General features: G+C 39.6%; 2 protein-coding genes across 3 annotated transcripts; both read right to left on the reverse strand.

Moving 5' to 3' along the window:
- Nucleotides 1–2,349: 2,349 nt before the first annotated feature.
- rhbdl2 (rhomboid, veinlet-like 2 (Drosophila)) lies at nucleotides 2,350–12,022 on the reverse strand. Of its 2 annotated transcripts, none has more exons than XM_026183813.2 (8): nucleotides 11,887–12,022; nucleotides 10,093–10,336; nucleotides 8,311–8,459; nucleotides 7,078–7,190; nucleotides 6,474–6,574; nucleotides 3,867–3,927; nucleotides 3,707–3,768; nucleotides 2,350–3,324 (listed from the first exon to the last, which is right to left on the reverse strand). In XM_026183813.2, exons 2-8 carry the CDS (start codon nucleotides 10,321–10,323, stop codon nucleotides 3,145–3,147), a joined length of 897 nt encoding a protein of 298 aa, XP_026039598.1. In that variant the 5' UTR covers nucleotides 10,324–10,336; nucleotides 11,887–12,022; the 3' UTR covers nucleotides 2,350–3,144. The 2 variants fall into 2 exon arrangements, with proteins under 2 accessions (XP_026039598.1, XP_026039599.1); XM_026183814.2 differs by having other exon boundaries at nucleotides 11,455–11,903.
- A 745-nt stretch (nucleotides 12,023–12,767) lies between these two features.
- akirin1 (akirin 1) lies at nucleotides 12,768–25,838 on the reverse strand. Its single transcript, XM_026185114.2, has 5 exons — nucleotides 25,330–25,838; nucleotides 16,193–16,339; nucleotides 14,602–14,730; nucleotides 13,412–13,483; nucleotides 12,768–13,317 (listed from the first exon to the last, which is right to left on the reverse strand). The coding sequence occupies exons 1-5, from the start codon at nucleotides 25,532–25,534 to the stop codon at nucleotides 13,307–13,309; spliced, it is 564 nt and encodes a 187-aa protein (XP_026040899.1). The 5' UTR covers nucleotides 25,535–25,838; the 3' UTR covers nucleotides 12,768–13,306.
- Nucleotides 25,839–27,943: the final 2,105 nt, after the last annotated feature.

Raw genomic sequence — 27,943 nt, forward strand, 5'->3', positions numbered from 1 at the left:
TCACTGTTTTTGTTTGTTTGTTTGTTTTTCCAATTTTAATCAATTTATTTACAGCAAACAATCAGTGAGTTCTGTAATGCAACAGAGTTACTGTGGTCATTTACAGCTTTGTAGGCTCATTAACACACATCCTCAATCACCCGCTGAAAGAAACCAGATATAAAACACATTAAAAAACAAACACCAAGCACAAAGACCTTGGGGACCAGAGCACATTAGGCTTTCTTCCACACTTAAAAACCTATTTCTCCAAGTGCATACAAAAACCAAAACTGTGAAACGGGCGAAGAAAACTGACAGTATTGTTTTTGTTCAGATAAGTGCTTATAGTAATGTGTCATTTGAGATTTAAAATCCAGTCCAGATGCTGTGAAACCTGAAATTACATTAGAAAACTTCCAATCAGATGTTCTTCTGTTTAACAAGATTTTTTCTGGAAATCCACAAATTAAACGACTGGTAGAGGAGGGTTTAAATGAATAAAACAGCCAAAGCACCGTTGTCACAGCTCACCTGTGTCTACCCAGTGCAGACATGTCTAAAGTTACTAAATAAATAAAAAATAATAAAAATAAAGCAGCTGGTGTAAAGTTTCTCAATGTAAAAGGAGCGCATTTATAGGCTGGACCGCTGTGTCCTGTAATGATTTTTAGATTTGCAGATCTGAGATTCGTTTGTTGCTTCTGTTACCACTAATGTTTCGTAGTTGGAGGAAGCTATATCCTGAGCTCTAAAACTCCCTTTTAACAGGAAGAAACCTCCAGCAGAACCAGTCTCAGGGAGGGGCGGCCATCTGCCGCGACCAGTTGGAGTGAGGGGAGCTTTATTCTTCTGCCATCCCTTCTCTAGTATCCAGAGCCCATCAAGAGCGTGCCCCATAGAAACCAGAGAGGGAGAAGACCCAAAAATGGTCTGCAGCACCCAGTAGTGGATCTACTGCACCCAGGCTGCTTGGTATTGGAGAGAAAGTCAGCATGCTCATTGAGCCACACATGCTCGACTGCAGCCATAAGGGGAAGCACCCTAAAGACGAAGACAATGGTGAGCCAGATTTTTCCTATGGAAGTGGAATGGATATGCACCAGCTCTAAAATCCCCATGAGGAAGTTCCAGCCTCTCATCTTCACTGCCACGATGACTGATAGTAAGTCAATAACAGAGAGACAGTAACTAAATAAAAGCAAAGAAAATCTGCTGAATTAGTTCAAACAGCAACATTTGCAGCAGTATTTTAGACTAATGGTGCACAGTATAAATTTTTTTTGGGTAGTTAACAGTGGTATTGTCAAGATGTAATATATCTCAGCTTAACAAAATGAAATGTTAACAAGGAGAAAACATCACGTTTGCAGAAAGCTGCATTTCCAAAGATGATTTCAAGCATATGATGATTTGCTGAAGAGGGTTACGACCTGTCCAGAGATCACATCTGCCATATATTTGAAATCATCTTTGCTGTCCATTTTCTCCAAATGTGACATTTTATCCTTGGAAATGTTGACGTTTGGACTAATTCAGCAGATTTTCTTTGCTTTTACTTGGTTAATGTCTCTCTGTTATTGAATTACTATCAGTCATCGTGGCAGAGTGAAGCTGAGAGGCTGGAACTTCCTCTGGGGGGTTTTAGAGCTGGTGCATATTCATTCCATTTCCATAGGAAAATCTGTCTCACTATCCTCTTCGTCTTTCGGATGCTCGATGTCAGTAGGTGGATCGAGGATGCTGTGGGTTTTTGTTTTTTTAAATGAGTCTTCAATTTCTTTAAACATAAGAGTGCTGGCACAGAGTCATATACAGTGCCAAATGTAAGCAGAGTATCAAAAATATTGCACAAAACCAACCTGAGCCCTCTGCCCCAGCATCGTCGCATGACTGAGGGATAAATCAGACTGCTTTCCTCTAACTAAGAAACATCAGTGGTAACATGAGCAGCAGGCGAACCTGAGACCGGCAACTCTAAACTTCAGCAGTTTTCTGAATTGCACATCGATGTTGTCAGTGTGCTAATTTCCCAGATGTGCTTATTTCTACACATTACATTTAACCGCAACAATCAGGTGAGATTTAGCAATATTAGTCCCTGATCTGTCTTAATGCAACTTCTCCACATGTAGCAGAGCTTTAAAAAACACTAAAGTAATGCAATATTTATACTTTTAATTTTATTTGGGCTTATTTTTTTCAAACCTACTGGCTGTATCTATATCTGACCCAGGCTATGGTGCTATTAAGGAGGGATGGTGACTCTACCCCACAACAACAACATCTGGAACACAGAGAGCAGAATATGTAAATGCATACCACCAGCGGACCTGATCAAAACCAGGTTTAACCAAGTGGAACACAAAATAAATCTTCAGAAGTTCCATATTTAATGTGAAAAAAATATTTACAAATGTGACTTGTTTATGAAAACACAGTGTAGAAGGTCTGTTTGGTCTTTTTGTCATAGTTTACACACAATCTTAGATAATTTACAGTTTCAATAACAAAAAATATTTTTTGTTTAAAAAAAAAGTACATTTCTAAAATAACATGCTTGATAGTAAAGCGGCTTCATAGCTAAAGAAAACGCATTAAGGACACTCACCCTGTTCTTCCAGTCATTACATCAGTGTAAACATATAGTTATGGCTGTCACGTATAAAAACTCTTAAAATGTGATGTCAGATGTTAATATGATGTTTTCTTCTAGTGCATAGTGTTTTTAAGCAGTGTAAGAAACTTTTCTATGAACAGTGGATCAATGGCAGTCCTCGATGATCCAAATAAAAAGAACACAGTGGAAAATACAGAAAGTCAAAACAAAGCACACAAGGAAAAAGTAAACCACATATGTTAATTAAGTCATACATAACTGCCCCATCATGTTCAAAATGAATGCTTCAATGGGCACATTTTCATCTGCATAGCCTTAAAGCAACACTACACATAAACAGCAGGAGGAGCCATTTCACACAAATTCAGCCCTAAAGAGAGCTCAAAGTAAAAAAAAAAAAAAAAAAGAAGGCTAAAAACCCAACAAATCAATGTTCGGGTCCCTAAAAAGTAACTGTTCTCTACAACAAATCAGTAAAACTCTGCTTCCTGAGTGACACAAGAATTTTAGAGTTTAAAACAGGACCTGAGTGCAGCTTCATGCTCCTACGGGGCTGGAGAAAGGAAGATGTTGAAGAACACAGCAAAGAGAACAAAGATTGTGTAGCCCACTATACAAATCCAGAAACGTGGATCTTTGAGTAGCTTCTCATTGTAAGCACTGAAGAAGACGTAGCCGACGGTCATCCCTGCCACAATTCCTCCAAAGTGAGCAACAAAGGACACCTAAGAGAAAAGACGACATTTAGTCTTTCACTCTATTTACAATGTAGTCACGCTACTGCCCCCCACCCCCACTGGAAAGCGACTCAGAAAACTTGCAAGACCAGTTTAATAACCAAATAAAAAGGTTGTGTTCTGGTTGTGTGGAAAGCTTTGGCATGTTTTGCACAGAGGAGCGCGTATCGGCATGAATAATCAAGTTTCAGCAAGAGCTACTGAGCTCGTCTGTAGCCACAAGGAAGTAATGCTATCACAAAACAAGCTTGCTGCTGGGGGAGGTTAGCTGACTTAGCTGGATCTGTCTTGAGGCATCTTCTGTGTCAGAGGAGATTAACAAAAGGCCCTGTTTGTTTATGGCTTTTGCACAGCAGCAGCAAAATCATACCTGTAAACCATCTTCATATTTGACAAATCTTCTGTAGAAGGCAAACCCGAAATCTAAACCAACTGGGAAAAAGCAAACAGTTTTAAATCAAATGTTTCTGAAGGTAATTTCCTCAGGTACAAAAACACAAACAGGCCAAAACACAGCTAGGAGAACCTACCAAAGACCACAATGAAGAGGATACGAAACACTCCAAGGAGAGGAATCATCTCTCTGAAATTCTGTAGATTGAAGCAAACACCAGATCAATACTTAGATTTAAACTTAACACAGTAATTTACATCTGCCATATATTTGTAAGTAAAAGGGGCATTGGATGATCAGAAATGTAAATGTACAGCTATTTTGTTTTTCTCTATTTTTGGTCATAAAAAATTTAATTACTAATATCAAATAAAAATTCACCTAATGAGGTCAGCACATGTACAAATAATCCTTATGAGCCAAAAGCATTCCCAGAGCTCTAAATGCTCCGTTTCATCATGACCACTTTGTATGATGTAAAATGAAAGCTGATAACTTGAATGTGGTCATTTCAGGCAGACAGCAGTGGCTGTCAGTAGCTAGCACAAACGCTCTGTTTGCAGAGGTCAGCCAGTGATAAGAAAGCTGCCTTAAAAGGACTGAACCTAAAATGGCTTGTTTCAAAGAGGGGATGAACTAAGGGACTGTCCTAAGGCCCAATGTAGGGCTAAAAAGAATTTACACTGTTCACTATGTAAAGTTACTACCACTGCATCCAACAACAAATTCATGGAAAAGGAAAAGAACAGAATAGTTCCCCTTTAATTAAACAAGCTGTGCGAACTATTGCTATGAACACATCACTCACTTCCTCTCGTTGATTTCCAAAGTCATCCTATAGACTACCATCCAATGTTGCCCAGTTAGATTTAGAGATGGACCGATCCGATATTACGTATCGGTATCGGTCCGATACTGATCTAAATTACTGGATCGGATATCGGAGAAAAATAAAAAATGTAATCCGATCCATTAAATATCACGAAAGCACCTCACAAAACTTGCAACACGCCATAACTCGCCTCCGAACGTTAGCACGTCGGAGCAGTATGCATCACGTGATAGAGCGGCTGTGGCATGCGGGACCTGTAGGTGGTCTGGATAGCATGTGGAGCTTCGCTAGCAACCTGGCATTTCATCTCCGACAAAGTTATCCCCGAGAGAAGTAAAGCAAGTGTGTAAGTCCATCTCTGAATGTTTGTAAAGCATTCCTGCGTTAAGCTTAACAAGCGATATATGGAGCGACTGCCTCTTCTTGCTGCTACTTCAATCATGAAACTGCTTAATGATCAGCTGATCGGCTTTTCTGTCGTGAGTCCGTGTCTCTAGTTTGCTTTTGGCCCACTTTGCACCAGAAAGAGGAAACCAGCGGCTGAACAACAGCAGCACGTTTAAGCTTGATCAGCTGTTGTTAGAATTTATTTAATATTACTTTCTACTCCAGGATCTTTTTCTATGCAGCTGACACTGGTAACTGTGCAGGGGCGGATCTAGCAAAGTTTAGCCAGGGGGGCCGATAGGGCATTAACTGGGAAAAGGGGGCACAAAGACATACTTTTCTTTCTTATTCTCATTTAAAATGTCTAGCTTTTAATCAATAATTATCTGACACCCAAAGTTTTAATTTGATGTAAAATGAATAGAAGTCAATTACTGTATATAGTAACTATTAAGTCTAATATATATACCCTAGTAAGCTATAGTACTTTTTCCTTTGGGAAGGTACCATCTGTGCAGTCTGCAATTTTGTTGAAGAAAGATGTTGAATCTATTTAATTATTCTTGAAAAATAATTGATTTCTGTGCATTTTTTTTCACACTGCATCAAATTAAGGTTGATTATGTCGATTAAGCATCATGAGGTGGAGCGTGAGGGGTGGTTCCCTATTTTTTATTTATTTTTGTTGTTGCTGGGAGTTGGAACCCTATTAGTTAGGTTGCTTAATATTTACGCTAAGTACTCTTTAAAATACCAGAATAGGGAGGATGGTGTAGGTTTGAGTTTATTAGATTGATCAGTATTGCTGAACTATGAAATTTTTTTTTTTGCATACAGGTATAACAGAATAGCTTTAGTGTAGTTGTTGTTTTAAACTTGAGTATGAACTTATACAAAATGCAGCAAGATATTAAAAAAAACAGTTTTGTTGATTAAAAAACACTATATCGGATTCATATCGGTATCGGCAGATATCCAAATTTATGATATCGGTATCGGACATAAAAAAGTGGTATCGTGCCATCTCTAGTTAGATTCTCCCCCTGACACTACTTCCTCTTTTTCAGATTGCACCTTCTGCTTAAGATACAGTCCACCTGTGTGCACCTTCCTCCACTCATATGTTGTTGTTTTTTTGCAGTAGGTATTCACCACAACCATTTCCATCCTTTTTGCAAAATCCACCACGATCTGTTTTTCTGCATTTCTGTCCTTGATACCACATCTATGAACACTTCAGCTCTTTTCCCTTCAGCTATGTATCTAATCAAGCCTGATCCAATCACCAATATCTACCGCTCTGACTTAAATCTCTTCACCCAACTTATTCCCAAATTCTTCTTTCTCTTCTGACACCCAACCTGTGGGGCATATGCACTGACAAAATTCAACATTACTACTTCAATTTCTAGTCTTTACCTACAAGACTAACCTGTAGATCATTTCTCTTTACTACCTACACCATATTGCATTGTCACATGAAAAGAAAATACAGATTTCCTGATGAACTGCTGATGAACTTACCACCACAGCGTTCATGAAGTAACCACCGAGTAGGGCATAAACACCCCCAGAAGCCCCCACCAAGGCACTGAGAGGGTCAAAAATGGAACTGGCCAGAGACCCTAAGGGAGAAACATGCACAGCTTTAACACTCAAACACAAACATGAACAGGAAAATTAACTTCAGAAAGGCTGAGTCTCAGGAAGGGAGGCTTGCTGACATCTGGTAGTTAGAGTCCCAGAGGACTGGGGTCATGGACAGAGCCGTCTCTGCCATACTGCCTAGGAAAGTAGACATCGTGATGCTTTGGCTTGGCCCTGCCATTGCAACGACTATTCCACACAAGTTTGTGAAGTGGAGAATATCCCTGATTGGACATCATATATCAAGATTAAGGACCTATACCTGGATTAAGAGTCACATCTGGGAAGATAACATCAGACTTGTACGATTATAACTGGACGATAGTCCCAGATTAGCCTCAGGGACATAGCAGCAATCCAATTTAAAGCCAGACCAAACCATCATGGCACTTTGTGTGTCCTCTATCCTCTTTCAGTATTCCACCAGCAGGTGGTTCTCTGTTTTGAGGCTGTTAAGTGAAAGAAAAAAGGTAATTCTCACCTGCAAGAACACCAGAAAGATAAACCATCCCCACTTCAAATCCTTTGTGCACCAGCTCCAGTGCGATTCCTACCACCAGTTGCATCAACAGGTTGCCCAAAATGTGCTGCACACTAGAAAATACAAAGTAGGCAATAAGTTCTTGGCCATTGAGATGCAGGACAGCATGATGGACAAAATAGCATGAACACAGACAGTTCTTTTTTAGATCGCTCATTCTGAAGTGTTAAGCCTGTTTAAACTGATTTTATTAGTAAATCAGTTCCACAAATGTTACTTTAAGAGACTAAACTTGGTTTGTTTGTTTCTGCACATTGTTCCAGAAGGATACTAAAGCAGTTTGCAGGCCAGATTCAAAGCAATATACAGTGCGTTTATTCATGGGGGGGAAAAAGCCAGGGCAACAACACACCTCAGGTAAGTATTTTTAATATTTTTGGACAATAAGAGTGTCCGTGGCAATAAGCTCTATATGATTTTGTCTACACACAGCATACACTTCATTGTTGCTTTTGGTCTTTTCAGAGGTTTTTGTTACAGAATATCACCCGCCTTAAACCTTAGGGTTTGTTTTTTTCAGTCAGACTTGGTTAGACTGTTGTTCCTCTTTGCTAATAGCTTTCCTGTGGAGTCATGATGTTTGGTTTTCCGGTCTTTCTGCAGCTTATGCACTAATGACTTCTTTCTTGCTGCATCCAGTACATTTGCAGTGGTTTTACAGCCATGCCAGACAATTACTACCAAGATTCCATGCAACTCTTTAACATGACCTGAAGCTCAACTTGAGTTTGCATGCTATCCATGTGCCTGCACTGGTTTCCTCTTTGGGGGGGGGGGGCTCAAAATGAAATTGGTTGTAGGTGTGGGAGGTGTGACTGTCTGCCTCTCTCTGTGCTATCCTTGTAATAAACCTTTGATCTGTCCAGGGTGTGCCCCCATTCTCGACCCATGGCAGCTGGGATAATATTAGTTATCCATCTTCATGAAAAATTACTCACCTCTGTGGTGAGTAATTTTGAAGGGCTACTGCTGCAGCTAAAAGCTCAACGTTAAAAAACACAAGACAGGATGCTTTAGGCAAAACCTGCAATCTCAAAAGTGACCGCTGGGTTTAATTACCACCCGTGAGTGGGTTTTATCCACATTTTTTAAAAATGTTTTTCTGGGGGGTTTTGCACTGATTAGAGCCTCACTCGTGTAATTAACATATTTAAAAGCTCTACCCATGCTTACCCGGCGTGGACAAACATGTAGGAGATAAAGCGCCATGCCTCGTTCCGGCATTCAGGCTTGTAGGTTAAAGGGCTGTTCCAGATGCCTTCATCCAGGGTCACCCACTGTTTCTGTGGCTTCCACACAGCATAGTAGATAAATACAGCCAGCTGATGAATGAAATAGGGTGGATACAAAACATTAGACATGAAGTATGAGAGTCTAAAACACTGTAGAAAAGATATCAGGGTCAAGCTAAATCTAAAATAGCTGTGAAAAAACAAAACAAAAGGATGAGGGAATTAGACATACAGATGTTGAGGTTTGCTTTACAGAGACATGTTTCCCACTAACTTGACCTCAAAACTCCTCCCAGTCTGATGATACAAAGAGTCTACATGGTTATATCTCTATGAGTATAAAGCAACAACACGCTGAGAAAGTATCCATGGGCATTCAAATGCAGCAACACTGGACATCTGTGAGCCACAAAGAGAGCTGTTCATTCCTAAGTTTGAACAAGGCAACATGCAAACAGAGGCAACAGGCTTCACACCAGCTCTCACATTACAATATAACCAAGTAGAAAACTGACTTGGTTATCTCACAAGCCCTGATGTGCTCACAGAAACTGAAGCATAAACAGACAATCTATACTGCACAGCAAGCCACATACAACTAAGCCTTTAAAAATACTCCAAAGGACACTAAAAAAGTGAAGAGATCCAGTTAAGTGACTTCAAGGAGCAAAGGTGAATCCTAACAAACACCACTCAGCTACAGCTGCCAATCAAAGTACCAACACGCCTAACTCCAGTATCCAGATAGGCGAGTTATACTGAAATTCACCACCTCTAGTGTTGTTGTGACGGGGGACAGTATCTGCACAGACCAGGCTGTAAACATGAAAGTTGGGCATTTTAACATGGGAGCTTTGTTACATGTGGCCAAGTAGAGGAAGTCTTCCTCTTGGCACTTTGTGGCTCTTTAATTTTCAGCCCCGGAAATTGAGGCTGGTATGTAAACAAGCTCGGTGGCGTTAGCTCCCAGGTTAGCACTCCACCCTCTTGTCTAAATATGATCACTTCCCGCTCCAAAAAACCAAAATAGCAGAAGCCATAAAGTTCTGGCAACAAGGCCAGAAAGAGGAGCTCACATTGGCACTATGAGAGCTTACAGTGATGTGTGTTTAACATAGAGGCGATTTTAAATACACTCCCTGTAACCTTGACTTAATAATGTACATCATAAATAACTCTTTGAGGTCAGAGTAAATCAACTGATGAGCTACCAAATTCCACTGGATGTTTTTTATTTAACTGAATCTGAATGAAAGACACACTGGCTTTCTGTGGAAAAGCTTCTTCCAGCAGTGAAGCTCAGTGTAACCTGAAGCTACCGCTGTTTTCACTGATAACAATGACTTTATGAATCTGGACATTCAGAGGAGGCAGTGCAGATGTTGAAAGACATGGAAAGAAAGAAATGCCCAACAAAGCTTCTCAGTTTAAGGCTTCATCTTTGTGAAAACACACATTTTCAAAGATATACAAACAGTCAAATAAGACACAAATAATTTCTCATTAATATCTGCTATCCTATCCAATTCAATCCAACTTTATTTATAAAGTACTTTTAAAAAGCCAGCACAGGACCAAAGAACTGTACAGTAAATAAGTTAAGAACAAAAGAACAACAAAACAGTACTATTAACAGTTACCCTGAATGTATTTAATACTAATGTAAACCAAAATCACTGTCCTAGTGCCTGTACAGTATCAGTGTGTGCATATGCAGAACTACCTCTGCAATACTGATGAGGATGATGAAGATGGGGGGTGGAAAGCAGTTGGCACGTTCCAGGTACTTTTCGCGCAAGTGTTCTGGGAGCATCCATTTGGAGACAAGACGGTGGAACTTCTCAAAACATCCCATCTCCAAGACACCATCTGGTTGCTCCTCTTCATCCCCCGGCTGCCTCTCATCCGTTTCCACAGGAAACGGCTCCTGCTGCTCCAGGTCATCGTCCGCCATCACTGCTCCGGCCCTGAGTTAAAAGTGAATTCTAAGTTGGTGTAAAAGAAATTTGAGTACTACTGGAAGCGGGAGCTGCTTTTTAAGCTTTTAAAATGTGGATGGAAATTAATTTAATAAATAGTATGTGATCATTTCACATCTATTTATGTCTTGACAGCCACGTTCTGTTAGATTCTCTTTTGCTTTCATAACTACCTGAATTCTTTGTCACACAGAGCTAGAAACACCTGCCTCTGCGAGTTTAGCCCATATTGCCAAGAAAAGATCCCTCACACCATTAATCCACCAGCAGGCTGAATCATTGACACAAGGCCAGATGGATCCATACTTTCATTTTGCATTTTTATTTTTGTTTACACCCAGTAGCCGATCCTATTTTCCTCTGACACCAACAATTATTATAATTCTCTTCTCTTTCCCCCCCTCAGACTTCTTTAGATTTCATTTAGTTTTAAAGGTCTAGTTTCTTGTTTCAGTTTCGCTCCGATTATTGAGGAATATTTAGGTTTATTTTTTCTCCTTATATCCGGAAGTTTTTCGGGAGACGACACTTAACAGGTTTGGAAAAAGGAACCAAAACAAACACATCGTTTTGTGAAGGCAGCTGACTCTCAGTCATGTCCCAGAACAAGTAAACATCCAATATTCAATAAAGCCTCCTCCGGGTTGTGCGCAAGAAAATTGACTAAAGAAATGTTTTACTTAGATCAGTTATGTTTCAGCTGATTATTTCAGCCTTGTTTACAAGAGCTGGCCTGAAGCTGGGTGTCGTCTTTAATCGTGCAGTTCAACTACATGAAATACACTGAAGGTTACTGTAAGCATTAAACTAACTTTTAAGACTATAGGCTGAGATTCTAATTTATTATTATTAATAATGTTATTTTATGGCACTTCCTTCCGTGTTGCCTACATTTTGACCTACAACTGATCTCACAGCACAGTAACAGTGCAGGGTTACCGGGTGCTGTAGCATTTCCTGTTTTCTGGGCGAAGTCTGATTTTTAGGGCTCGGTGACTGTCGGCATTAAGAGGCTTTGGATTACATTCGCGCTCGTATCTTCTTGGATAGCTGCGTAAAATAAATACATAAAATAAATTGATCATCACGAACTTTGTCTAACTCACCTTAACCTTCAACAGGAAGAGAGAAGATGGCTCCAGGCGGTGCCAAAGAGACAAATACCGACTTCTCCAAACTAAATCAAACGACTCCAAGTCCTGAATGAAAGAGCTGATCGGTGAGAACTGGAGTTAAACAGTAACCTACAGCAATGTTTTGTGGGTTTTTTCTCCCCCTGTTTATCTTAGTCCGGCCATGCTTTCGGGCGACCCGCAGAGCTGCCTTCTTCAGACTGACCCTCCCTAAGAGACTGAAAGAAAACGCTTAAGCCCTTGTTGATAATTATAGGCCTTTCATTGCTTTTTTCCTGCAGGAAGCTTCCTTCTTCCTACGCGACATAAACAAACCCCGATGCTCCCCTTCTTCTTCCCAGGTACAGCACAGCTGTTTTTTCCCCCACAAATCCCAAGTTTCCAAACCGCGCACAAACAGCCTACCTGTTCCCCTCGTACCACACCTGCGGTCAGTGACGTCACAGACACGGTAGTGCTTCGTCCCAAGGAGCCGTGGCCTAATCCCGACCAACACTATACAACCACCCCAGCGTCCAACCACACATAGAAAAGAAAATACTCTTGAGTAGAAGCGTGGCTCATTCAAACTGATCAGTGTCAATAAACTTCACTCAGGTCAGAGACCCGCTTTAATATTGAGGTTGTAGTTCTCCCAATCTACCACAGGGGGGTGCTACAGCACGCAAATAAGGCTAATAGACGGGATTATTTTTAGAATCAACGATTACAGTAGATAAGACACCAGTTGTGAACAAGTCTTAATGGCCATACAGTTCCCATTTGAACAAGCCATCAGCTCCGAGATTTCAACATAAATAGGTTTTATTATTATTATGCATGGATGAATCTCTTTTGCTAAATTCATCAATTATACTCCATTAATCACAGCTCATCTGTATTTTTCTGTACAAAATGTCAGAAAATTCAAAAGCAAAAGCAATAAAATTCAAATTTAGTCGTTTATCTACATTTAATTATAACCCTTGTTTTGTTTTTGGAAGACAAGCCAAACCGTAGATTAAAAAACAAAAAAAAAACCCAGCAGTATTCTTCAGGATGATAATTTCCAATAACCTGTTTTAGGTTAAAATGATGTTCAACATAATTTTACTCAAAGTTTATTCATTTAGGTGTGCAAAGAAATACATTTGAGATGATACAAAAAAAAAAAAAAAAAAAATAGCATATTTTATAGTCAACATGTCACAAAAGAGCAACTATTACTGACCTTATGATGAGATGTTGTGGCTTAATGTGCACATTAATATAAATATGGAGCTTTAAAGAAACACCCAGACAACATGTTTTAGTCACAGAACTTTTATTTTTTTCAAAAGGGAGAAAAATCCACATTTTGGGTAAGTTTTGTGAGGAGGGAGGTTGGGAAAGGGGGGACAGTAAAGTGGGACAAGGTGAGAAGCAGGAGCCAGTAGATACAGCTGCTGGAAGGTTATACAGAACGGTCACAAGCCAATAAGCTTTTTCTACAGCGCTGGCAAGAGATTCAACAAACATCTGCTTTAGTGAGGAAGTCCAGAAAAGCATATTTTAAAAAAAATAAAAGAGAAGGGGAAAGAAAAAAAACAAACAAACAACAAAACAAACAAAAGATAGCGGGCTTCATACAGATTTTCTCTCAGACTTTTCTAAGTTTGGCCAGCAGCAATAATTTTGAAGTAAGAAACCAACTTCTGGATTAAAAAGTGGATAAATCATGGCACCCAAACAGTTTGAGAAGGGACGAGGGGGCGGTGTTAGGGAAATAAAATGTAAATCAACTGGAAGGAGGCAGTAGAAGAGCAGCCATCTTATTAGAGGAAGCCGGGATCACACGGATGTGAGCTCAGGACACATCTGAAATACAAAATAGTTGTTATTTTAAGAGAAGCAGTCCTTTTTAACTGAGAACAGACTTAAAAACAAAGTAAATAAAGATAACAGTACTCACAACTAGCAGGTCGAGCTCCGTATCTTCGCATTATCTGGTCTTGTGTGAATTTTACAAAAGATTCATATTGTTCTGAAAAGAGAAGAGGATGGAGGTGAGGGTGTGTGCCACATTCTGCAAACATCAAATGGGTGGAGGAACGAGTCTTCATTTTCATTAAGCTAAGTACCTGAAAACTGATTCACAATCACATTTCCAGGTCTTTTAATAAAAACTGTCCATAATAAAGCATCAGTAGAACTACTAAACCTCACCGACACCGTTTTAATCAGTGTACCTCTGCTACAATCGGCTCCCTGTAGTTATGTGGAGGAGGAAAAGTCAACTTTAGAGCAGCGCAGATAACCATTACTTTGAGTTATACTCAATGGAAGGACAAAAATATCAGTAAAGTACAAACGGTTTGGCTCAGACCACAAATAGCTGCTAACAATGACATTGCCACTTTCCTAGAACTGACAGCAAGCCAGTACAAACGTAGCAACCAAGAACCCAGAGTGACGTTAAAGCAGAGTGTTTGCTGACCCCTGCAACACTGTTCTGTGTGGCTTTCGGCCTCGATAGAGCAAAGACCCTGTGTGTTCTCATTAGCACAGGCATTTGTGTTAGTGTGAGGGGCTGCACACTATGTGATAATGCACCTGGGGCCATGTCACAGAGCAATGCAAAAGTAAAGACAAGCTTAACAAGTTTTCGTTTACAGGAAGAAAAGAAGTAACGTACTTTTGTGTGCAACAGTCAACACTGCTTTTAATAAACATAATGTGTGATATGTAGCAGATCGTCTCACTTCCTGTATACAACAAGCCCAAGCTGGAATTTGGAAGTTTATAAACCCTCCAAACACTCAGGCCTGAGTCAAAACAGAGAGCGGACTTTTTTTTTTATTAAATTAACCGTTTTAAAGCAGACATACTCAAATGAATGCAGATTTGCTTTTGTTGCCAAAAGACATTTTATATCCTCTTTATGTCTTTGTTCCCTCCAGCTGTTATAAAATATTCATCTTGGGATTTAATAGCACATTTAAACTCCCAGGAAGCTACACACTGTAAACGCTTAGTCGTGAAAATCTGAGAAATACTAAAGACGAATGCTTGTCACACTGACTGTACATCATCCCCGGAATATAAAGGGCACTGTTCATATTAGAGTTGTTTCAATTTTATTATTAAGGAGGATTTTTTTACCTGCAAGTTTTGTATTAAGGATCTGTTCGTACTCCTCCCGGATCTTCTCCTCGTGGTCTTTGAGCAGGCGCTCACACAGGTAGCTCACCTGCCTCAGCGTAAACGAAGGCTGGTCCTTCCTTGAGGCACCTGAGGAAAAAAGCAAAACAAATCAGATCAGCTATAAATAAGGCAGAATCACATCTATGGTGCAATACCCAGTCATGGGCAGAAACATCCTCTCTAAGCTAATAGCTGCTCAGCTGGCTGCAGAATTACAGCTCTGTGTCCTCTCTCACCTCAAAGACCAGGAGGGTCATGCAACACTAATGCTGCCTCTTTCTGAGTCTCCCCAGCGTCTCTGCCAGGCTCAAACTGGAGCCGGCTTTAGCTCGGTGATTCATTACAAAGTGGTCTTTGAGGTCTGCTATGAGCCAGATAGACTAAAATGTTTGTAAGTCACAGTGGAGGATGGCAGAGTGGGGATGAAGGTTAAAACAGTGGCCTCGCAGACAGAAAGAGGCCAGGTTAGTAACAGTGCAGTCATTGTGATCTACGAGGTCGTCCTGCATAGAGTCACACAGCACACAGACCCAAAGCCCTGAGGCTTGGATTACACACAGTCACTGGGATTTTTTTTTTTTTACTTTATGCACCAAACTGATAATGTAACCACTGCTGAATGGAACAACTTGAAACAATGCCTGTAATTCCATCACATCTGATGCATTGCATCACATAAAATAGCAGTGGGCCAATTTTTTTTTATGGAAGCCACATCAAGCTGCACAAAGCAGACAAGGAGGGGAAAAAGTCAACTCTTTTAGTGAATCTGATCTATGAGCTTCAGATTTAATTCTATTTTATTGTATTTGTATAGTGCAAAGTCACAAGGGTCTTTTTCCTCCTGACCATGTAATAACATGACAGGTCTCTTTAAATTATGTATGTATTTAATTAATCTAATGTTAATCTAAAAAAAATTTTCCAACTGAAACACATACGTTACAGTCAACAGCACTTGGATAATATGCCCATGATGCATGTATTCTCTGTGTTCACCCAAACTTTTATCGTATCTAGTGGATAAGAGTGACTCACCAGCAGCAGGTTAGATTTGGGACAGAAGTAAAGTTATGTCAAAGGGTGATGATGATGGCGATCAACAATGATCAACGTGGCGCTGATAGAAACTGTCTAAACTGGCAAGCTATCTTATTTCACCAATGATAAAGTATATTATTGACAATGATATTAATTAAGTCCATCTTCCCCTCTATAAAACATCCACATATAACAAACACTTGCAACACTGAGGTATCTTGGCATGCATGGCTACATGTAAAGAAGCTCATGCCCTGACTCCTGTATGCTTTCAAATTGGCGTGTTTCTATGCAACAACAGGAGCACGGAGCAAGTCACCCAGCCCCACGCAGAAGTCAACATCTCTCATCAACACTTCGAAACAGTTTATCTGCCTTTCTTGAAATTGTGCAGTTGTGTGTTTTATTTATTTATTTATTTATTTATTTGTCTTTATGCTTACCAGAAAGGGGGAAAAAAAGGAAAAAAATGCATGGTGCAGAAAACCAAGTTTATTACGTCTCCTACCTGGTGGGGAGCTGGGAGCATTGAGAGAGGAGCTGGGGCTGGGGGCATCACTGGAGCTACAGGCCTCAGTCTGGTTGAAGGCCCCTTCCAGTTGCCGCCGCCTCTGGATCCTGCTGTACTCCTGACGGAGGTTCTGGAAGATTTGCTCTGTGGGGGGCAAACAGGAAACAAAAAAAAACAGGATTAAAAACTTACTCACACATGCTCCCAACACTGAGACATTTGATCGTAGAAATGATGGTCAGTGTAAATTATCTAGAAGTATTTGATGCAAACTTTAAATGTCCACATTTAAATAGCAGAATAAGCCAACTTTTGTTTTTCGCACATAGATTTGTTCCAGGAAAAAACCCTGCTTATTTTCATTAATCTGTTCTGTTGTTAAATTCAAGATCAACCACAAAGCAAAGTTAATATAATCCAGCAAAAAAACAAAGAAAAAACAAAAGAAAAAAAACCAGGAGAAAAAAACAAAAACAAACACTTTCCATGTGTTCTCTGTTAGCCAATATAGGCTAAAATATTGACAGAAGGAACAGATGTGCACTAGATTGACATTAATAACATGACTAACACAGCTGTAACACATACACAGCCAAACAAGGTCTTTTTTGGTTTTTAAATCTTATGACTATCATTTTCACTTCTCTTTCATACAGTTTCCATAATAGCAGTGTGTGAAGCCAAGTTACAACTAGTGCAAATGCTCAGACCTAAACAGCAACAGAAATCACTTCTTTACCAAGGTACCCAACCATTGTCCTTCTATAGTCTGTTTAGCAGTTTTTGTGAAAATGCAGTACAAAGTGATTAGTATTGTTGTACAAGCTGCATGAGTCATGCATTTTTAGCCTAAGAGAAACATAAGTACAGTAACAGGCCAGCTATATACTGTGCATCTATAAGTCAGTCTTATCAAAAAATATTACTTGGCACTAGGGCTGGGCTATATCATACCGTTCACGGTAATACCGGTGTAATTTTGGGCAACGATAGGAAAATGAAATATCGCGATAGAATATGGGTAAAAAGCGCATGCGCAGTGCCTTTGTTTACATACGCACATTGCGGCGACGCAGAATGAGAAGAGCGAAAGCGGATCATAAAATGAAACTTTATTTTATTTTTTTATTAGTAATATAAACATACAAACAAAATGCACCATATATTACAGATTCAGAGAACAGATATTTCTTAAATATTAGCAACTTTCATACATAGTGAAAATAAAATATAAAGATGGGGTCACATAATTTAACAGGTTATTAACTCACTAAATCAAAATCTCCCATAAAGGAAACAAAAAAAGCAGCCTTTTTCTTTTTAACTAAAGTCAAAGATTTAACCAACAAGTTTAAGTCGTTTTTCCAGTAAGCTTCGTAAAATGAAACGGATGAACCAAAACTGGTTTGTAAAAATGCTGCAGCTTCACTGGTGTGGAACTGGTTTAGCTTTCGTCCGTCAGATACACAACAAAGCACTATTTTTGGTAGCGCATGCTAGCGGGCCGGTATTACCGTATTGTTTGGAAAATACGGCGCACTTAAAATCAATCCTTTGATTTTTCTGAAAGTCGACAGAGCCCCTTATAATCCCGTGTGCCTTATGTATGAACTCTGGTTGTGTTTACTGACCTGGAAACGATTTTATGTGCACGGCGCTCGAAAATCTGTCAAATGTTTCAGTACGACTTTGCTGAGCACCGCTTGATGGATTGTCGGAGCATTACGGCTATCGTAGGCGGAGTGATACGTACTGCGCTTAAACATAATATTACCGTATTGTGTGTGTATAACCTCTTTTTAAGTTTTGTGCATATTATACATGGTTATGCTGAGGATGTGTCGGCCAGTTTCCACTGAAATGCCTTTTGGTTAAACTGTCAGCGAGGAATTTGCACTGTTAAATTTTTATATAACTTTAATGCACATAAAAAACAGCTGCTTGTTTAAGTGAAAATACATTGATGGGGTTTTTTTGCACTAATAAAGTTGTGGAGTTGTAAAGTATTTTGTCTGGTGTCAATTATATTGTCAGTTATATCGTTATCGCAAATTTTTAAATGTATATCGTGATAAATATTTTTGGTCATATCGCCCTGCTCTACTTGGCACCAGTATATTAATGCAAGTAAGAAAAATGTGCTGCTTTTTAAGGTTTACCATCTGACACTTTCAGGTTGTTAGTTGGACAAAATAATCCCAAACACAATACCTCAAGTTCACCTTGACATGAAAGGTAAAAAAGTGTCACACTCTACTAATTCATGGATGTCCATCTCTTCCTTAAGTTGTGTCACAACAAGTAAATTTTGTTCCTGTACAGTATCTAAGAACTTATCGACTAGCACCTTTCCTCAGAATGAAGTCTATGTTAATCTGCTGTCCAGTGTTAAAAACAGCTAATATCATGGCCTGCATGCTCACATAACAAGTGGCGGGGTGGGGTGAGATCTACACAGGGGCCTGAAACTGAGCTGATAACAGAATATAGAGAGAGTAAAGTTTTCTGTAAGTCGAATAAGATAAAGTCTCGACACACTCTGCATCTCTATATGAGGAAAAGTGCCTTGTTTATTTTGGCTGGGGATAGAGTAAGAAGCCATTCTTTCACTTCAACCCACTCATCAATATGCTTGTTTAGACCTGAGGAGACCCAGAGGATTTACTGCGTTCTATACGGTTGTGCGGTGAACTGTTGTTCTCCGAGATGCATCCTCCTGTTGGATGTAGTCGCGCCTCTAAACCCTCTGAGCATAAACACCATCAGACCAATCTAGAAGGCACTTTTTTGTTTAGCGACTAATAAAACATCGTCACTGCAAACAGAACAATGTCATCTTACAGGCAACAGAGGCTCTGCAGCTTCGTATCAGCTGTATGAAGAGAAAAGGGATGTGGGACAATGTTTAAGCAGATCACTGTTTTGATGCCATTTAAAAACCACTGAAGTTGAAGAAGTTTGACAACAAACTGCAGAAACGGCAAAATGCTGAAGCTGTCCTGAAGACAAATCAAACATCAAGTTATATTAGTTGCTGAAAAATAAAGTGTGAAATGAACTAAACATTCAACAACCTGGCAGGGTTTTATGGAGGCCCAAAAGTAAAGGATGTGCTGAAAGGAAAAAACAGAATTAATAATTTTTATCATGGCAAACTTAATTCTTGGAAGCCAAAAGAATAGCTGAAATTATTTTTTTAGCCTTTACTATGAGTTCTACCAAGTGCCACTTGGTAGATCTACAGATCTCCACGAACCAGTTTACTAGGGGAAACCTTCCACTTGTAAAGGGAACTCAAACTGACATTTGATCAAACAAAGCCTGCATGAATATGTGTGAGAAGACAAGGCCAGACGCTTAAAGTCAAATGTGTTGAAGAGTTCAAATGGACTGGTTCTTATATAGCACTTTTCTAGTCTACTTCAGCACTCAAAGCTCTTTATACAACACAACTCATTCACCTATTCATACAGACAGTCATATGAGTGCTACTTTTTATATCCAAGTACTTTCTAACATTCACATTGACTGAACATATATGAAGACTGAACTTGGGGTTTAGTACCTTGCCCAAGGATACTCTGGCAAGCAGACTGAAACAGCCAGGGATTGAACCACCAACCTTCCAATTAGCCGATGATCCACTCAACCACAGTCATTCCAAAAACCTTAGCCATTTAATATCATCAATTAAGAGTATCAGTGAGAACACAATCCTCTGAGTGCATGCTTTGTATGCATACAGTATCCACTGATCACTGGTCTTTTCATCTAAATGACAAGTGAAACCCCTCTCCTGCTGTACGTCACTTAAAGCTTTGCCAACTGCCAGTGCCTCAACAGGGTTGCTTGGCAACAATGACCCTGCCACAACTAGACCAAGCAATCAATCACAGAGACTTCCGGAAGCCAGAGCAACACTGTAGAGAAGCTGAAGGGCTAAGCAGTGAATATGCAGAAGATCGGCTAGACATGGACATGGTGGAGAGAAAACAAAGCTGACTCACTTCATTTTACCCTCCACCCGTAAAGGGCGGTAGGGGAGGTAGGTTTCAAATATCTCGAATGTTGGGAAGTAGGTTGTGATGTAAGATTATACTCTCCACGTCCACGAGTTCACCAGCATCTGCTCAGGTCAGAACCACGTAAATATTATCGCACAGTAAGCACGAGGGTCTGTGCAGATGTCTGTATGCCTGTTTGTTTTTTGTGACTCCACTGACATCCATGTGCCCCAGGTGGTGGACTTCAAAGAAGTCTAACAAGAATGACTACTCGGTCATCAGGTCTCCAGGTAACCATGTCCATAAGAGAGTATTACCAAGGCTTTACTGGTAGGGAGGTTTCTGATGACTAATTAACTAGTCATTTAACATAGAGATCAGACTTTCTAACATCAGACTACTCAACTAATATAAAACAACACCCAAAGCATTCAAAACACTAATTAGTAAAGTTAAAAAACAAAAGCAGTATTTTGTATGTATTTTTTGAAGCTATCCAAAACCTTTATTTTTCTTGTTAATCATGTTTTAAAAGTTGCTGCACTTTGTGTCACATATAATGTAGAAAACACAATGTGAGATTGGTTGGCAGAGTTTAGCTAAGTAGAAACTAGTTACATGCAATACACTCTCATTGCTTCTATCTCACTCATCATGCCAATAGTTGGCTAGTGCTCTGCCAGTAAAAACAAATGCATTTCCTTGTGTTTGTAGCTCTGAAAACACTAGTATGGAGTTGGCCCCTTCTCCCTGCAATTCAGAAAACATAGGTGCTGTTCAAAATTTAGTAGCTCCAAGTCCAACATCAACAGCTTGGCTGCCTAGTGACGGCAGACACGCCAATTCACAGTATGCAAACAACAACAACCCCAACTACAGCGGGTACTCAGTGCAGTACTACAAATCAGGCTTTTGGATATTCCCAGAACTTTGATATTTTCTTTACTTCAGACTTTGTGAAAAGTCTTAACGACATATAACTACAGCATGTTAAAATGAAAACAATACACTACCAAGATAATGTGGTTTTTTTTATTGTCTATACAATGCATAAAAATAACCTATAATACATTAAAACAAGTAAAGAAGAACAAAAAAAAAAAAGGCAAAAATTCTCTATTTATTCTCTCTTAATATTTAATATTTGCTCTTATAGTCTGCACTACAAGTTGTTTTGATATAGTGACTCTGGTAAGTGAAAATGGTGTGGGGATCTGTTTAAAGCGCCTACATGTTTTGGTAGCAGTGTATCAATGTAATTGAATAAAATCACCATATTGGTACTTTTTCCTACCAATACTAGCCCTTTTATGTCTATGCATTTAGGTCAGTACAGACACTCTGATAAATAGGCTTCATTTAACACCAGTACAGAGTTTACTCCTGCACAGAAACACAATGGCGCCTTAACTACATTCAGACTGTGTTTTGGTGCATAGTCATACCCGAAGACCCATTCTGAGCCAGGAAAGACCCTGATATATTGTCTAATAGTATGCTAAATGTTCTTTTTTATGGTTATCACTTGAACTATGACCTGGGAAGCTTTCTGCCCAACCTATAAATTAACAGTGCCACACAGTTTATCCTTTTAAGTAACGCCTCTCAAGAAAACACTCCGCTCATTTGTCATCTTCGGGAATTTCACAGAAGTACAAGCCCAGACTGGCAGAGGAGAAGAGGTGTCCTATCTACAGTATGAAATGAAATTGCTTAAAGATCCACTGGCAACGTCCAATCCTGTTTTCTTGCCTTCTCGTCTGCACACGAGAGAACCTGACTAGCTGGAAAACATGTGCGGGTAGAGTTGGGTGGGAGGGATGACAGTTGACCTTTCGTTAAATACAAAGCTGCTTTCGCTTAGCACACCACATCAGAAAGGCAGCCTTGCAGAGCTGCTCCCATGGGAGGCCTCTTTCAGGGAAGATGAGCTTAGTATCAGGTATCTGGACTTTGTGTCTCTAAAGCAGGAAAATCTTCATTACTCCAAGCTCCTGAACTCTAATTCTTTTACAACACAGCCACGCTGTAATTACAAAACAAAATAAACAAATCAGCAGAAGAAGAAAAAGACTGTTTTTAACTGCCCCGTCTTCCCTCAAAACGAAAAACACTCCTGATTCTTTGGCTAGTTTCTGCTAATATTTACAGAGATCAAACACATTTCACAGCAAGCCAACCACCATAAACACCTGTATCTATGAGGAACAGGGCAGCTTCGCCTTATCTCTGACAAATATCATGCACTGCCCCCAGCCTCATCATACAATAATGTGTACAATGAAGCACATTTTTTCCTTACAGTCCAGACAACAGCAACAACAGAGACCCCTTTGTCAGAGATTGCGTCCTAACCAAACCTCAATGAGGTTTAGATCAACATTTTACATACAATTTCAGTATAAACTAATGTAACCCACACAAAGTACTGATGTAGGGCATTAAAAAAAAACAAACAACCCAAAAAACTGTTTTCTTTGCTCGAACTGACCATGAGGAAGTGTTACTGAAAGTAAATTCATGGTACCTCATTTATGTCCCTTTGCATGAGTCCCCCAAAGTGTTAACATTTTGTTGCGTTTTTATGAGAAACCGGGAGCATGAAAGCTAGCTGAAACTCCATCTTGAATCTTTTCAACAGAAGGTCAAATGTGTGCATTTAACCTTACTGCACAATGAGATTAGTTCTTATTTGATCATTTTTAAACTTGTCCTACCTTTCCACACAAGTCAATTGAATCCCAAGTTGCTGTGCACCATGAATTTATGTTCCATAGCACACGCAACAAGATGATCAGCCCATTCACACTTTGAATTTAGCAATTTGTGACAGATGACAGCAGTTCATTGAAGAAGAATTATAGAAAACACCTTGCATTATTGTTGCACTAATAAGCGCTGCTGCCTGCAAGCAGTAAAATGTTCAGTACATTTTTGCTATACATATAATTATCACAAATTATCACCCAGATGGTTTTCTATAGCTGTGTCCAAAACCAAGGACTGCATCCTCCTGAGGACGCATTTGTAGACCGATTAGGCTGTCCAAATTCGTAGACTCCTCCGAATGCAGCCGACAAATGCGTCGTCCTTTTCCCCGAATTTGAAGGATGGGTTGGGTGTGTCCTTCGTGGCCCACCATATCCCAGAAATCATAGCCAAACTCCAGTTTCCGGCAATGGCGGCCGCTACTAAGTTTTAAAATTACTCTTATTAATCTTTCTGGGTCACAAAATAAACTTAACATATTTTCAGTATTTCAGTATTATTTTCAGTATTATTATTTCAGTATATTACAGTATCTACCCAAGAGGAACTGATAGCAAATGGAGGAAAAGTACCCAAAGGCAGACACAAGTAGAAGTTCTATATTAAGCTTTAGCTCTTATCAGTCATACATATTAAGCCAATCAGGAAGCAAATGTAGGTATTTGCTCACTTGTTTCCAAAACTTTCTATTAGGTCAGACTGAGACATAATCCTGGGGTGTTTAAATTAAAACTGAAAGCTAAATTCCAAAGAGTTGTGTTCAAACAATACTAGACAAACGTGCAGCCCAGCAGGCATACTGTGCAAACTGGGAGTCGCGTTGGTTTAATGTTCTGATGAATACAACCCTGACTAATAGCATATTTCTTTTTTCGAATATCACTCGGTTTTAACATCATCCATGTTGCTGTTCCAAGGAGGAAAAGAAAATGAAAACAGACATGCACACCCACTCAGTAGTTAGGTCAAGTAACACAATCCCAGCAAGAAACAGCAATAATAGCTATAATGATCAAGTCAAATCGTGTTCCAGCTGCTTAATAACTCAAGTAAAAATAATAATTAAGCCTTTTTTTATTAAAACTACTTCATGGAGGAGACAACTGGGCCAACAACAGTGACCTGGTGAATTTGATTTTCTCAGTTCTGGTAATTTTACTTTTGTGTTTTATAGCTAAAACCTTTCTAGTGAGTTCCAAACTGTTCAATAAGGAGTAAAAGCCTTGAATTCCTACATATCAGGAGCAGTTTTTGGGGTTCAGTATTTGCCAAATGATAGGCAAAAAAGAACACTTTATCTGCCTCCTGAGTCACATTTGTGTTTAAATCCAAAAAATCTAGGGGTTTATAATTGTGTGGTTTTCTGCAAGTTAGAGAGCTAAATTAATCTTGCAATCTTTTTTTTTGGCAGAATTAACCGATTGATTAGGCCTCATGCTGCCATCCTGCCAAATATCACTGACTGGCACATACATTAAGGCTACTTGATGCAGTGGATATACACAAGCAATTAGTCTGGGCCTATTTGTGCACCCCACACACCCATCCAAGACTCACAGTGGATGGAGCTGCATTTTCAAATCAATGGGAGAGTGAAGTACAGGCATAAAGGAAATGAACAATGCCTTCCTCCATGCCTGAGGAGGAAAAGAAATGGTTGTGGTGCATAATGGTAACCCCCACCTCAATACAACACAATTGTGGCACTCTGGCATTGAAACTAAGGAACATTACCCAGGCACCTCCTAATTAATAGTCTGCAATGATGTGGCTGCTGCTGTGATGCCATTTGTCTGCAGGAGAGCCAACGAGCAGGGGTTAAAGAAGAAAGATCTGTTGAGTCCTTTCAGTCCAGTTTTAGTTAAACGAATTAAAGTTTAATGAAATATATTAAATAATTGAACGTGGTAACACGGCTGAAGATTGTCTGAGCAAAGCTTGTAAAAGGGCGTCATGTTTATTCAACTTCCCCTATCGCCATAGACTGTTTGAATTAGCCAAGCGAACAACTCTGGATCTAATTTTTTTTTCACGGACAAAACAAATTTAGCCAATGTAAGCCAGCTCAGCAAAGAATAGGACGAAAACGGAGAGCTGCAGTGACGCCACAAGCCCCATACTTACAGAGTCGCTTCTACTTTTCGGTGCCTATACTGATTCATTATGATTGGTAACGAGATCTGTTCTGGTAAATCAGCGACGACATTCCCTTTTCCTGACGTTAGCTGAGGTAAGCTAACATTTAGCCTCCAACCCCCATTCAAGTAGCTAGCTATCCATTCCACTCCACCCAAACCCCCTCCCCCATGACACCCACCCTGAAAGGGAGAAAAAGCCGTCAAATTTGGTCTAAATCCATACCTGGAGTGAGCCTGTGTTCGCCGCCAGTAGCCGGAGGAGACATCGAATGCGCCGGGCTGTCGACCGCGGGACGGAGGCTGCATCTTTGAGGGGACGGAGTGCTAGAAGTCCCCGGTAGTGGATTGCACCTTCTCCGCTTGGGAGACTGGGGACTGAGGAGGGCCTCAAACTCCATCGACCGCTTTAACGTAGCTCCACAAGCCATTATAGCTAAACAAAACGGAAAATAATAAGCAGGAAGAAAAACGACCCGCAAACGCTGGGCTTTAAACGCTCGTGCGTGTGTACGTTTAACGTTCCTCGGTTTTCTTCTTCGCCTTTCTTCCGCTCCACAACAACGGATTTTCTTCTCTCAGTAGTAAAGCAACTGCCGACCCTGCCTGCTGAATTTTTAAAACGTCACAAAGCCAGAGCCTACCATTACCGGAAATAGGGGGGTCTTCAAATATTTACAACGAATCTTTCTGTGTTTTTTCGCAGATTTGAAATGTAATTCTTATCCAGAATTGCTTTTGTAATGTCTTGATTAATTCTAACTAGATTAATTTGTCGTTTTCACTTTTTTAATACGGCGCTTCTAGGCTGCGTTTTCCGGCTGTCTTACCCTGTTGTTGATGTTGATGCCGTTCCCTTGAACTTAAATTCAAGGTTCACGAGACGTCTCGCCGTAGAGTTCAGGTAAATTAGGTATTTTAAAAACGGACCCCAAATTTTTTACCGACATATGGAAAAATTTAGATTTAATATTTAGGTTAGGTTTAAATAGGTTTAATAATTAGGTTAAGTAACAGTTTAGAGCATAAATTCTCTACAACTGAGCTTTATTGTCACACACACACACTATCTATCTAAATTTAATCTGCTATGTCTTGCATTCAAACATTTGCGCACAGAGATAGTTTGCTATCTGATCTCTTAAAACACATCAGTGACCAAGCACAGACTCGGCAATAAGTAACCTATCCATGATTGCATTAGTAACTTTGGCAAGACTGAAAGAAAAGGTTTAAAAGGTTTACAAGATAATACTGAGGCCTGCTATGATATGTGGTTTGGAGATGATGGCACTAACAAAAAGAGGAAGACCACAGAGAAAGTTCATGGATGTAGTAAAGGGTGAGATGGAGGCAGATGATGATGACGTAAATCTTTAAAAATGTATTAATTTCCTCCACTGTTGTATTCTTCATTTGTTTATTGTCAAGTTTCCAATCATTGTATTGCATTTTCCTCAACAATATAAGAATTTTATAAATACCACCTGATTGTATAACACGTTCCACCAAATCTTTATAAAATAACTTTATTTGTTTATATATTGCAAGGCTATAACTTTAGACTAGTTTAAAATGAATGTATACATATGATCATCCTTTACATTAAATTTTTGCTAATGATTAAAATTTTAATTTGATTAAATCGATGGCTCCCAACAGTTCCAGTTTTGCTTGGAGTGACAATAAAGCTCATCTTATATTATGTAAAAGAAAATGACCAAGAAATAACCATTTTGTTTTTGCATTCTTTTTTGCAGTTCTCATTTTGTCTTTCCTTTACAGCTGTGTGTTTTCATGCTTCTCTACAACTCACTCCCTTAGAGTTGGGGGTAGGTTTACTTCAGCTTGAGGTAACATCAAAGGAAGGCAGACTTTGATTACCAAGAATTGTAAAACCGATTCGGCTCTTTATAAACGCTTTGGTTTCAGTTAGGCGAAGAATAACAGGCAATTTTTTTTCTCAGCGTTTCAGAAGTCAGATTATGACACGAAATAATTAATCCTAATACTTCCTGAAGTAACCGAGATTATAATTTTTACAGTAATTGTGTAGCCCTACTTTTTGCTGCTGTAGTGAGAAAAATTAAGCCACATACTCGTTCCGTTCACCACCTGCTGCTATTTCTTCTCCAATGCAGTCATGTGCTTTACTGCTAGCTAATTTCACAGATTGTCTTCTGTGGTAGAGAGCGTCCCTTTAGTCATCTTAAAGACAGATACAGAGATGGGCCCACTTTATCAGATTAAAGAAATGTACTTGTGTAATTTGCTTTAAAAAAAGATACAAAGAGTCGAGACCAAGTGTTATTTTTAATAAGTTCACACAATGGATGAAATAGGTGTTCTAAAGTCTAAATCAACAAGCATCAGCTCTGATTATCTACCTCTGTTACGCTGTGTGTCACTGTGAGTGTAACTGCATATCAGTGTGCGCTCTACTGCAGCTGCCAGCTTTTACTATCGCAAAGACTGTTCTAGTGTCTGTGCTCGTTCTCTTCCTAACATCTGCTCCATTCACCTCTACACACTGCTTGGATTTGTGCAGTGAGCATTGTGTGAAATTCTGTGGGGTCCTGGCATTCATGTGCAGATTGGCGACCCACTGCTTCCTCTGTTCCTGCGTGCTCTGGGTCATACACTGAAAAATAAAGAATCATGCTAGCAACAAATGGCAAACCCAAAAGTCAGCAGTTCAGTTCACGGAACCAGGATTTCATGGAATGCTAAAGTAGTGAGAGGGGAAACATGGAGGTCAAAGGTAAATGACCTTTATATGTGCTTAAATATTAGTAACACATAGAAGCATACATTTGTACAAAACAATTTACTTAGTCTGA

This window comes from Astatotilapia calliptera, chromosome 11 (genome assembly GCF_964374335.1).
Source record: "Astatotilapia calliptera chromosome 11, fAstCal68.1, whole genome shotgun sequence".
Lineage (NCBI taxonomy): Eukaryota > Metazoa > Chordata > Actinopteri > Cichliformes > Cichlidae > Astatotilapia > Astatotilapia calliptera.